Source organism: Lagopus muta, chromosome 7, assembly GCF_023343835.1.
Source record: "Lagopus muta isolate bLagMut1 chromosome 7, bLagMut1 primary, whole genome shotgun sequence".
NCBI lineage: Eukaryota > Metazoa > Chordata > Aves > Galliformes > Phasianidae > Lagopus > Lagopus muta.
This window is the reverse complement of record NC_064439.1, coordinates 8,816,567-8,830,162: the sequence shown is the minus strand read 5'-3', so window position 1 is coordinate 8,830,162 and position 13,596 is coordinate 8,816,567. Positions and strand designations below refer to the sequence as shown.

General features: G+C 36.8%; 1 protein-coding gene across 1 annotated transcript in view; it reads right to left on the bottom strand.

Moving 5' to 3' along the window:
• The window catches only part of UBE3C (ubiquitin protein ligase E3C), a 66,358-nt gene that overhangs the window by 5,521 nt on the left and 47,241 nt on the right, over positions 1 to 13,596 (bottom strand). The window contains exons 19-22 of the mRNA XM_048951016.1: positions 7,268 to 7,480; positions 969 to 1,157; positions 807 to 873; positions 66 to 196 (exon numbers count right to left, since the gene is read on the bottom strand). Coding sequence (XP_048806973.1) covers positions 66 to 196; positions 807 to 873; positions 969 to 1,157; positions 7,268 to 7,480 — 600 coding nt within the window. The remainder of the gene's footprint in view (positions 1 to 65; positions 197 to 806; positions 874 to 968; positions 1,158 to 7,267; positions 7,481 to 13,596) is intronic.

The window sequence follows — 13,596 nt, the reverse complement described above, 5'->3', positions numbered from 1 at the left end:
GAAACGCTTGTATTGAAAGTTCTAATGCTCAGAGAAACTGGCTAAGAAGTCAGGATGACGTATACCTTAAACCCCAGGAGAGGTGGCCGAGAGCAGCTTGTTACAAACTTGAGTAGTTTGCGTTTCTCCTCATCAGTGAACCTTTCTACAACTCTCCAGAATGTTTTTATTACAGGATGGTCTGCTGCATAGCCACCTATAAAGAGATTTAAATGATTTATAGATAAAACAGTTTTATCCAAGAAATAAACTCTTCAGAAAACCTACCAACAATTTTGAAAACATTGCAGAAAATCTTAACACCACAAGGTTTACAATGCTAACCCTGTCATTTAAAGATATCTTTGATCACTGCATTTCTACTGTCTCATTCATTGAATATCCATGGCTACTCTCTCTTTCAGCTTCTTAACTACTAAGAAAACAAACAGTTTTAGTTATACTGATGGTAAATTCAGAGAAGAATGAAGACACCTTATATTTTTTTCACAAGCAAAATTATGAATTCTCTCTTTGGGCTGAGAAATAAATGACCAAGTCATTTGCAGACTTATATTCCAGACAACCGGACACAATCTCTGACTAACACTCATTTAGAAAAGGAATTACACATCATCTACTTCTTTATAATTACTCAAATGTAAGCATACAAAAAATAAACTGAACATCTGTCTCACAGCATTGATTAAATCAGACCATACGTCCTTATTTAAAAAAAAATAGCATAAGAAGCAAATTGATGCCTTATCAGTCATAACAGATTTTAATTTTTTTTATTTTTATTACCTTAAGTAAAACATACACACCTGAATAATTTGTGAAAGATTTAAGGTCATCCAAACTAATAGGAACCTGGGCACCAGAGATCAAAACCTAACAATGAAGGAAACCAGACAATTGTATTAGATGCAAAAAAAATCAACATCTGCAGTTTCAAACACATTTGCTGCAGTTTAAAGCAGGAGTACCTGTATTTCCTGTTGATCAAACATTCGTAGCCATTCCAGATTCACAACGTTGGCCAATCCCTGACGGAAAGCCAGGCAGTGCTGTCGGATCTGTTTGTTCAGCCTGTAGTCTGCCACCAGGTGGATGTACGCGATGCGGTTAGCGCTGGTCACAGGAATGTCTTTTCCACCCGGCTTCAGCTCAACCACCTGTAAACACATCATCTTGATGATGTGATGTAAACTTCACCATCTTGATAAACTTTAATTCCATGTAGCTGGAAAACTGAACAGCAAGGCATTCTGATACGTGATCTGTGTTTTGAAGATCTACTAGAATATATTCCAGAATATTCACCTCAAAAATCCAAGTTACAAAAGAAGTTGTTTCTGCTTACTCATGAGAGCAATGTGTGTGGCTTTGAGCCTTCAGACCTAGGAATGAAGCAGCAAACGCAGCTTCATGCAACTGCCAACCATCAGCTTCACTGAAGCTGGGTGCCCCAAATAAGCACCATGCTCATACAAGGCAGCTTCCTTCTGTCTGAATCAGGAAAGCTCTACTTGATGGGTTGTGCTTTTCTGGTTAACTGTTGGTGATAGTGAATGCTGCAGCATCACATTATGGCAAAAGCAGTGTCTGCTAAGCCAAAATTAGGGTTCTAATTTACAGGATGGTAAGCATTTGCAATTCCTACTGTTGAAAAGACAAGTTATTTATGTTCAGTAATTTGCACAAAAACAAATCAACCCTAAAACTTCTGGTTCTGCTGAGAAACACAGCTTTTATCTTTCATGTACACACAGACACCTTAGCATGGAAAAAAAGTAATGGAGAAAAACAAAGCAAAACAAACATATTGTAATTGCTTTTAGACATAAGCAGTAATTGTTATCAAAGTGCCAATGATTTTTACGTATTCTACTCCTCATTACATGAGGATAATTTTGCTAAACAGCAGCCCAATCTAAACAGACTGTTATAGTACTAAAAGAATAACTGAAAAGCTGGAATACATTCACCTTCAAAACCCTTCACAAAAATGCTTGGTTTTCCATCCTTCAGAGACAGGGATTTATTTATTTTTTACGACAGTGCTTTTCAGTCTGGGATAATAATCCTTTCTTTAAAGTATAGAGAATTAAACACAGGAATAGTTTTTCTTTTGCAACACACTACCCAACACGAGCTCTTTAGCACTAAGGAAAACACAGCTCCCCCAAGCATTCACACTTATACTGATTCATTTCTTTAAAGGCCAAAACAGAACATTAAGATCTGTGAATATGACCTCCTAGATAACACAGGCCACAGAATTCTATTCAGAGATTCCTGTCTTTTGCTTCAGAAATCCACTGATGAGTTTAAGCACATTTTTGAGAGAGAGGCAATCCTGGTGTAGAGACTTGATGTGATGGAGAATTCAGCACTTTCCTTAATAAGCCACAACAACCTGAATTGCAACAGGTGCTAAAACTATCTTCCTTTCCACCTTAATCCTTCAACTGTGATTTTGTTAAGCCTACAGTAAATCACCTCACCAGTAACCCACATCACCTCTGCGTGTGGGTAGTACCAACTGGGTTTAAGCCCTGTTCCCTACAGGATGAAGGAGCAATACAAAGGTGTGAGTTTCTCTCACAGTGTTATGTCCTGGCAATCAACACTTTGCTTTGCTCCCTTTTGAGTGAGTTTCCTTCAACAAGATCCACTTGTATTTCAGAACTACAATGCCACCTGTTCTTTTATCATTATTTCATCAAGTACAATTCATCTCTCTGAAGTACATATTGAATTTGGCCACATAAAGCATACTTGTATCTCCTAACTCATCAAACTTAAGGTTACATAAGCCAACAATAACAAACAGTCATCATTTCACTTCCATACAATCATTCACGTAAAAAGATTCCTGAATTGACTTTCTTTCTAAAGTAACAAAAGGGAACTATTGGCCGTTGTTTTCGGATTCATCCCAGCAGCTGGAGAACTAAAAGTTCCAACTTCCCTTGCAGGTTAACAGATAGAGGAGAACACAGACAAATCCAAGCATATGCTTGTGTTCTAATAGCGCTATCCTGACAGTGCATTAAACGAAAAATGCATTCAGGTTTAATAAAAGCTATTTTCCTATTCAATTTTGAAGTCAAGAATGACAGTTACAGATTTCCTATTCAGAAAGATCACAACACAAGCTAGTGTGTCTTAAAGTTTTATCAGCTTGCATTTCATTTTTATCCATGCAATTTCTGCCACTAGATGGTGCACAGCATTAACACACAGGTACAGGATGGAAGAGAAGCTTCCCAAAATGCAAATCCTTGTGCCATCACCTTATTTTCTATTGTGTGGATCTACATTAAAAAGTATATATTCCACTTTAATTTTGTTCATTATCGAAATAATGCATTTTAAAAAGTAATAGAATTATACACATTATTTAGGTAAGTGTTCGGATAATTCAGACATTACCATACAACACTGAATTTTATTCCAAACTCACAGAATATGTCTTCAAAACAAAGGAAATGTTAACATGGGATAGAAAAATGTCATATTTTTAAAAATCTGCTAGAAAAGATGGTTTACTTCTAATTTTACTTTACCTTTTTAGAAATGTGAATAGAAGTGCTGCATTTGGCCTCTGACTCAAAGTTACAGACACCTTCAATTACTGCTGCATACACGTCACATTAGCACTTAAAACTTTAAAGGTTATAGATCCAATTATGTTACAGCAATATGCTCCTAGAAACTGCTCCCAGCTTACATTTGTGTTCCTAGTTAGAGAATGACCATTACAGTTTGTAAAAACAATGAATGCACACACACTTTTTGTACGGCTGCATTTCAAGTGAACAGTTCGGACAAGATTTTGACTTACATCTTCTACTTTGAACACAGAATAAAACAGAAATACATACACATACACACAAAGAGAAACAGTAGAAAACACTAATCAGGCAGAATGAATTCAGGAGATTTGTCTTCTGGCTCACTGATAATTACCTACCACACAAAGCTGCTTTGCAATGTCTTTAGGGGCAATCAGTGGCCACCCTAACAGCAAACAAAAGCAACTCTTGCACAGATGTGATGACTGGTTTCCCAGGCTCAAGGTGAAGAAGAAGGGAATACTTAGGGAGTGAAATACTTCATGAAAGAACAAGGGACATATCACCTAGGCATTCTGAAGTATGAAGAACCTTTCTTTGTATCTGAGTACTTAAGACAAGTAACCTATGTAACTTCAAAAAGCATTCATTCTTTCAAATAAAGTCAAGAACTCTTACAAGCCTGTTTTTAGTACAGGTGAAAATATTCTTTTCTCTTGGCTTCCAATCACTTTTTTTTTTTTTTTTTTTTCCTTTCACACCATCACTAAAGATTTTCCCCATTCTGAAAACATGTAGATAAAGGTCTTCTTTCTTCCCCTATCATCTGCCTTCCAGATGTTCAGGCAGGAGTCCCAGGTAGGAGACTGCATTTGAATGTCTAAGAATGCAACTGCTGTAAGGATTATAAATCTGCCTGATCAACCGCAATCTAAACATTCTGCTTCTCAAAAGACTTCCAGTATCATCTCTCCAACCCACTGTATCCTCATAACGAAGCCACCACAGAAGAAACTTCCACGGTTATTTTTAAGACTTCAAAATCATCTCTCATGGAAATTTAAAGGCAAAGAACTCTACTTTCACTTGTCAAAATACTTCCAGTAACAAAAATAGCATTCACATCTGCTTTAAAAAGCCAACCGCGTCCTGACATCAATTTCTACACTCTGGACTTCACAGACACTGCTGTCCCATAGTTCTTTTGAGACTTTTTACTTGCTGCCATTTTATACAGCTGATCTAGCAGCTGAAAACTAGGCTGGTATCACTACATTAGATGGTTCTTCATCAAAAATTAAAGCTAGCTAGTGTTGGAAGGTAAGGTTGATGGCAGAGCTCCCCTAATTAACAGGTCTAATGTGCAAATTATTAAGTACCTTTTTCAACTTCTGGTGAATGCACTTTGACAATAGTTTAATGGGATCTAAAAGCACATTACGGGATTGGAATCAATACTCTGATAATAGAATTTCTATCTTCTACCACTGACAGGCAATAGAGCCCCTTCTGAATGCGTCTTTCATTGCAGATAATGTTTTTGTGCCACAATTGCTGGATGGACACTGTCACAAGGATGGCTATTTACAATGATAGATTTATGATGCATTTATTGAGCACTAATTCATTAGTCACTAAAGTGGTTGTTTAGATGAAAACTGGAGATAATGTACGTTGAACATAAGGAGTGCAAATTAAGCTCTTTTCCCAAAGTGAATTAGCCTTACCTTGACACAATCAATTAGTATGCAACGGTTACAAGTCAAATACCAGACAGAGTATTTATCCACGAGGTTTATTATAATAATGAAATGAAATAGAAGAAGCAACTTGTTGCATTAAAACAGAGTAGATATTGAAAAGAACCAATTAGTTGTATTGAACTACAGTAAAATACAGTCTCATTAAAAGACAGTTAATACTTCAAGAGTATAGTGTTCTCTCTCCAAGTATAAACAGCAATAAAGCACCAGAGTACTTCATTTAACCTATGTTTCATTTAGTTACTCAAAAGCTCACTATTACATTTAACCTTTCTTTTAAGGTTATGCCAAGTAATGAAGGCAAGTACACACATTACCAGTTTTGTAGCAGTAGGTGCTGCTGGCATCACGTCTGTCCTGGATCTCCTTGTGTGTTATTTCTGAGCTACTTCACTTTTTGGTGTCCTTCTACCCTACTTGTTGAGGTTGGTTCTAACTTGCTGGTATGGCTGAGTTTTTGAGGATGTATGTAGTGGACATACATAGTACGGAAATTACCACCTTCACAGAAGGTACTAGCAACTTTTAATTTATAATTAGAGGCAAAATTGGATTGCATAAATGAAATCACACAGAATACACACAGTAACAGACCTCCCCTCCCAACAAGAAAGTCCTAGCTTACTCTAGAAACTGTCATCTTGTATGCTTTGCAACCCAATAACCAGATGCGCCTATAGCACAGAAATGAATTCAGTATAATCAGGCACTTACAGTCACCCTCCGTTATGATCCAGGAACCCAAAATCTGAGGCTATTATTTTAAAACTGCAATACAATCCACATTTTAAGAGCTTCCTAAATGATGGGAAATTGGTAACAGGAAAGTAAAGACCAAGTCTAAGCCCGATGCTGTTAAGACAAGTCCTGGACAGCAATCTGGCTATGATTTAAACAGCAATAAAAGAACCTGACATCACAATTGCAAAGCTTTGGTACTGCATCTCAGCAGTACTACTGCTTTTGTGCATGCACGCCCAGGCCAAGTCTTCCTCAGCCAGCAGGCAACCCAAAGAGAACTGGATCCTCACTTTGAGAGTTTTTATTTCCTCCACAAGAAATAAGGCCTGAATCAGGATACTGCTGCACATCATAATGATGTCAGGTCTGCTATTTGACCCAAATATTTATTAAAGAGCATTGAAAACAGGCCACAAGCACACAGTTTTAAATTCTCAATAGTCAAAGAGGGAACGTGACAAAGGAGATTAACTGTATTACCACACGTCAGCATGCTTTTCAAGCACTGCTGACGTTTGCTTTCTACTGTGAGCACAAGTGATCATTAGCCTTCACAACAGAGTAAATAAGCCACAGTCAAGCTGCATAGCACAACTGCACTACAAACTCAAACTTATGGACCTAAATAATCACTTTCAGAAGCAGTGAATCCCACTCCTCTGACTCACTGGTGGCTCAGTCCCTCAGAAAAATGAGAATGTTTTTCTCTAAAACTTAAGGTTTCATCTCAGGCCCTCTCCTCATCAGCTGAAACAACACTTCTCTCACAAGAGCTCACTTATTTAAAAGCACCAGTTTCTAACTCCAATTCCAAAACCAAACAGTTCTTCTGTAGTCTACTTATCACCTAACTTCTGCAATCGTCTGAAGTGGAATCAAAGAAACACTATTTCATTCAAGAAGTTATGTCAGACGATAGCACTTTCCACGTCTGTTGGAAAATCATCACTATCATTTATTATTTAAACTCCCAGACCCTTCCTATCATCGTCAAAAGTACAGTTCCAAAGTACAAAGTTAGTTATTTACTACTTCAAACACTGAGGCAGAATCCTACAGATGCTTCACAACAGACAGCATCTGTAGCAGTTATTCCTTACCACTTTCAAAATAAAAATAAATTAGTAGAGATATTCAGATTTCATCAGCCATACAGTAAAGAGAAAAATAAAAACCAACCAACCCAAAGCCACTCTTTACCTGTGCTTCCCCGAGGTCATTGTTTACTACAGTGAAGTTTAGTCCGAGTTCTTCTACATCTCCTTCATAGCTCTTGAGAAAAAGCAAGTTTTTGTACATTTCTGGATCCAATGAAGCTAAATGATGAATGTCAACATCGGCACTTGTCCCCAGTAATTTGGAGAGGAAAAAACTAGCAAAGGGCAGCTCCACCAGCATATTTTCATAAAGAGCCTGAAAAGCAAAGCAATTAAAAGCATTTTACATTTCACTGTGATACATGCAAGAATTACAAATGCTGTTGTCTATTTCTCAGCTCAGTAATTTGGTGCCTGAACAGGATCTTCTAGCATGGCAATAGCACAGATATTGCATTAATTTAAAAAGTTCAACTTTTTTTTTGTTTTGAAATTTGAGCATCTTTGTGAAATAGAAAGCTCCAAAATTTTACAAATTAATGATGTGATGACTCAAAACGCAAGGTCACCACTTATTTACCACTGATCTTCGTGTCCAAAGTATTAAAGCAAACAGGAAGAACATAAGTTGTACAGATTTTTTTGAAAGAAAAGCTATGCTTCTAAAAGAAAAAAAAAAAAAAGCTTATACAGATTCATTGCTGCGTATCTGGATGAATGATGGCACTCCTGTTTACTGCTGCTTATGTTTAAGTGGAGAACTCAACACACCTGTACTGTATGTCCTATTCTTCCTACACCTGACGCTTCCTACACACTGCCAAATGACTACTGAATCAGAAATGAGTCTGAGCTGAACTTGCAGTATTTGCCAAAGGGAAAATGTCTATTTTTAATGTAAAGTTAAAACTTCCTCAAGGATTACTGAAAATGGACAAGACATTGAGAGAAACTCTTCAAAAAAAGAGAGATGGAAACTTTATAGCTAGGAAAAGCAAGCATGACAACATGTAGAGAAAGCTCACACAAGTAAGACAAACATAGAAGACCTTCCCTTTCAAAGAAAAAAAAAAAACCCTGAAATACACTGCCTACTTATGGCTTTTCCTATTGTCCAACTTATTTGCCACACTACACCTCATATTTTTATACTATCATTACTATCACGGCCAGGCTGATCAGGAAAGGCATCATCAACACAGCACCGCTGTTTGCTCTTTGCAAAAGCTATGTTTTGGCATTACTTAATTCCTCTGTAGCCTTCTGCAAGCTTAGTAAACACATAAATCAGGACAGCACAATGAACATAAAGGAAAAGAAAGAATAAGTGTAGCTGTGATCACTAAATGATATTCCAAAGACTTCAAAAAAAATGTACTCAATTCCTTAAACTTTTGAACGAACAATTCTATGAGGTGAGTTAGACCTTGCAGAAAGAATTGATAATAACGAGTTCAAAGCCAAAGGGTGCATTATATTTAGAGCTATATGATTTATTCAAGGTGTAAAGTCGAAATCCTCATTTGTATAGTTGACTTTAAAAGCAAACTAGAGGGATAAATCATTAATTTGCAATGTATAAGGTCAGTGTTTGCTGTTCCTGCATTAGTAACAATAAAGCTATTGTAATTCTTTAAATATATCAAAGCTACCCAGATTTAAAATGGGATTCCATCTATGACTCATAAAATGTAAATGCAGAGGTGCAATTTTTTACACAAGGCAGGTTTAAGCCTTCAGAGCATTTAATATACAAGGACTAATAAATGATAGCACTAAAAACTATGATCACATCAGCTAAATGGATTATAAATTAAATTTCCATAATGTATGCAACTGAAATACAAATGTAGACATAAATCAAGGTATTTTCTAAACACAGGTTAATTACACAAATTCAAAACCTGTCTATTTTTTATGCAAAATAATCCACTTAGCATTTTTCAAACTGGTCTGAAGTCTCAGCACTCGCCACACTTGGTCCTAGAAGCCTATCAATAATTCCGTGTCAGGAAAAAGCCAGCAATAGGTATATTGAAGAAACTTGTATGTTATTTTTCAAGTGTCTGTCTTTTATGAGTGTTTATTGCTAGAAATTGTGCCAAAATGATTTGAAATAAAAAGGATTAATTATACTAGAAGCTTTTTAATATAAGTGAGTGCAGCTGCAATGCAATTAATGCAAATCGTGACGCTATCAGGAAAATAAATGTGAACAACATCACTGGCTATTTCTGTTTGCTGCCAAATAACTTCAGTAATTTACTACATTAAGAATCAATAAAAAAATAATGCTTTTGAAATGCATCGCTATTAATCTTCAGGTAATTCCAAAGTGAACATTTATAACTTCATCTAAAAACTATATAAAGCATTTTTAAATAAACTGAATTTTGCAACTTGAAAATAACTTTAATCACTACCACTCCTTTTAGCTAAGTAATTGCAAAGTTAGAAGCAAATTATTTTTGGAAACAAGACAAAGAGTAATGTTTTAATTAGTATAAAAGTCAACCTGTCCTAATAAAGCTGAAGAAAAAAAGGTCACTAAAAAGCTGGTAAATACTGTCATGAACTCCATCCTGTAAGGTGCAGCCAGCACGACAGATGTAAGGGGAGAGATCCACTCCTACTTAATCTCTTAACAAACTGTCTTGGGAGCTGTTAACCAGTTTTCAGCTGTTTCCTGCCCATCCAGCTCTCTGAACTGGCTGTCTGCAACAGGAACATCTACAGGTGGGGAAGCACGACCACCTCTTACAGAGGTAACCAGTTGAGGGGATGGATGAGCTTCAACATGAAGGCCCAGCCAACCCAGACCATCCTCAGATTCTGTTTGCATCAGGAGCAGCTGCACAAGCAATGCAGCACTCCTAGGTGACACATTCAAGGTCAGGGACGGGGCTCTGAGCACCTAATGGAGCTGTAGGCATTTCTGCTCACTGCAGGGAGTTGGACCAGATTGCCTTTTAAGGTCCCTTCCTGCTCAAACAGTTCTAAGAGCCTCTTGGCTGACAGGGCCAACCTGGATTTCCCAGCACTATTTTAAACTTATCCAGGTTAGATTATAGAAGCAGCTTTCAGTTAAAGGAACTTCAGACATTTTCCTTCTCCTGCACGCATGAATGTTTGTAGAACACATCAGGTGATTAAAAAAAAAAACCAACAACAAAATAAAAAAGCCTGCTGTGGTCATTAAGTTGACTTCACATACAAAGCACGCGGTCTGAAGACTGAAGTTTCTCTTTTTAACATGATTAGCTGGTTACAGCTACAGTAAAGCATTTGTACACAGTCTGGTTCAATTAAAATTGACTGCAATATTGACTACTTATGAAACCCTTTACTCATTTCAGCAACACAGATGACAATCTGGTAGTCTAAACTGAAAAAATATGAGGGTATTACATTGAGATAATTAACAAATGCATTCAGTGTATTTTTAAGTATCTGTGATATCAGGAACAGGGCACAGCTCAGGCAAACAACTTTCAAAACATAGGCATGTCAGCAGCTCAAATGCATGTCAGCCACAGGCAGCATCTAGTAAGGCAGGTAGAAATACACAGCATGCAGTTCTCAGGGTGAGGAGGGCTCTTCCTTGCTTTCAACATAACAAGAACCGTATCTGAGCAGGACTGTGGCATCTACCAGAACACTATTCAGGCACTACAGGTCCCACAAGGTACCTGTTCAGGTACACCTACCAGCTTGTTTTAAAACTGGACAAAGTTTGGAACAGGCAAGTCACCTCCTACAAACAAACAGACACATCAGCATCGCACAGGAGAGGGCACAGGACAGCACAACATGCTGAATGAAGCTCCAGTTGTGTAAACAACTTCATAGGTGAGCCAACTAAACCTACCTGACTGGGAAGCAGCTTTACTGCTTTTACTTATAGTTTCAGGTCTACAATTAATTTTCTCTTTTATTATTTCGACTAAACTCTTTCTTGGTAAAACTAATTAATCACTCTTCCTACCCTATATTAATCTTTCACAGCCCAGAATTGCATACTAAAACCTAAACAATGCTACAGTCATACCCCTAGAAAGATGCAGGGCTTATGGGCCGAAGCAGTAAATGATGGGGCTTCAATTCAGTTACTTCCCTAATCAGCCCTCGAGACCTCAACCCCTTGTATTTCAGTCATTTTAAACAGTTACTATTAAATAATACTTAGCACTTACAGAGTGCAATAGATCTTCAAAGCTGTACAGAACCATTAATTAAAATGGTAGAAGAATGGCAAAACCATTACAACTTCCTTCTACTGCATTATTTATATTCTATATATATTTCACCAGTCAAAAATACGTTGCGACCAGCAAATGCTTTTCTACCCCAACGATAAAGATAAAACTAATAATATAAGATCCGTTAAAATTGACATATGCCCATGTTTTTGAAGCACTTTTAAAGTTACTGTTTAGTAATTTTAAGGTAAAATAATTTCTTCAAGATAGACTCATAATATCCTTTAAAGTTGGCAAAATCAAACTGATACGGCAAAACAGGAAAATAAAATTACTTCTATTAAATGCATGCCGCAGTACAGCATGTCTGCTGTTTGGTAGCTCCAAGTCACTTTCTCAGTTCTCTGAGCTCCACAACAGAATGATTTGTATCACATTAGTAATGGATAGCGCAGTACAGTAACTTCTCTATATGACTGCAAAAATACACAGCATGCTTATTATTCAAGTACTGTTTTCTAAAAAGGACTTCACATTCCTACAGCAAGATGCCTATGAGAGAGCTTTGTTCACACCTCCTGCAGCAGTGTCAGTATTCCCAGCTTCTAAAATATTACTTTCAGAAACAACTCAAGCCATGTGCAACTCATATTACTTTTGATTTCCCACTCACTGGGAATTGGAAAGTCAACAAGACCCATCCACAGCAACTCGGAACACCTTGGGTAACAAGAGGGGCTTGCCTGCCAGCTTTGCTCTGCTCAGCGTACAGACCCAAAACTGATTACAGGAATCTGGTGAGCATAAAGTGAACTCACGACTGAGTCATGAACACATGACCATTTAAAAGCAAGGATGCATTTCCAGGCACTGCTGGAGCGTAACAGTTTTAACAACCTTGAGTTCATTTTCAATTTAAGAGTGTCACGTCACTCAAGTGATTTTATTCTAAGAATTTAGAACGCAATTTTATTACATGAAGTTTTATTACCAAAATGGAGCGTTTCAGGAATTTTGGTAGTAGCAGAAAATCATCATTCAGCAACTAGGTACTTTCAGACTATTTTTTACAGGAACAGTTACCTCTGTAACTTAGGCCGCATATACAACATAAACTGCAATCAATATCATTTGGGATAGAGAAGGGTTATAGGTAGCAGATAACTGAGAGTTAATCATTCCCTACCGAAGTTCCTGTAAATGCTTAATAGATTTTCTTGACTCAAATTTAAACATAATTTAATAAGAGCAGAAGATAAAAGGTAGACATCTCCTTATTTAAGTTTCAATCTTCAGAACAATTGGAACACTCGCTGCTAACCTCTGGATGGGCTTCTAAGATAAATCTGTATTATAACAGCAGTGAAAATAGTCACTTTCAAAAAGAGTTCAAATCCAATAAAGAATTTCAGTAAATATTCCAAACTTAATTGATTTAAATGGATGTAGGTGTTTCCAACCATGAAAAAAGATCAGGATACCATTACCGCACACTCTGTTTATTTATTCCCTGTCTAGGAACCTGATTTAGAGGCAATAAAATGCAATCAGTACACAAACCAGAAGCAGGAATCATCTGCTAATGGAACTTTTAATTGAGGAGTGACCAGTGACATGAGGTAATTCTTTCCATGCAGAACTCCTTGCAGAGACCTCCATGCACTTTATCACGGTAAACAATCGCTAACATATGCATTAAAGAAAATTTAAATACATTATGACCCAATAAATATCACAATCAATCAATACACACTTTTCCTTCCTAAAGATTTAGAGTTAAAATACCACATTTCGGTAGTCTTTTAGCACTAGACATATATTTACAAGGTTAGTACTAACATAGCTATTTGTAATCAAAAGATAATTGGTTATGTTAAATGAACCAGTACACAAGGGGACTGCTGGGCTGAATAACCATGTCAGAAAACAGATTCAGAATAGCTTACATCTACCTTCATAAGGAAATAACTTCCACAAACAATCAATTTCACTCTCTTACAAATCAAAAAGAATCTTAATTAAAAGGACAACAAGCAAAAGGAAGGGTTGGCCTAAAAACAGAAAGAAAAAATAATTAAAAAAAAAAACCCCAAAAAACAAAAAAATCTTCAGCCATGAGAAAAACAGAAGAGTAGTAAGTACTGTGTTTGATGCACCATCCTACTAAATACTGCAATTACACGATGTCCAGTTCTTCTAATTGTTGAGTTTTCTTGCTTTTTTTGGCTCAAAA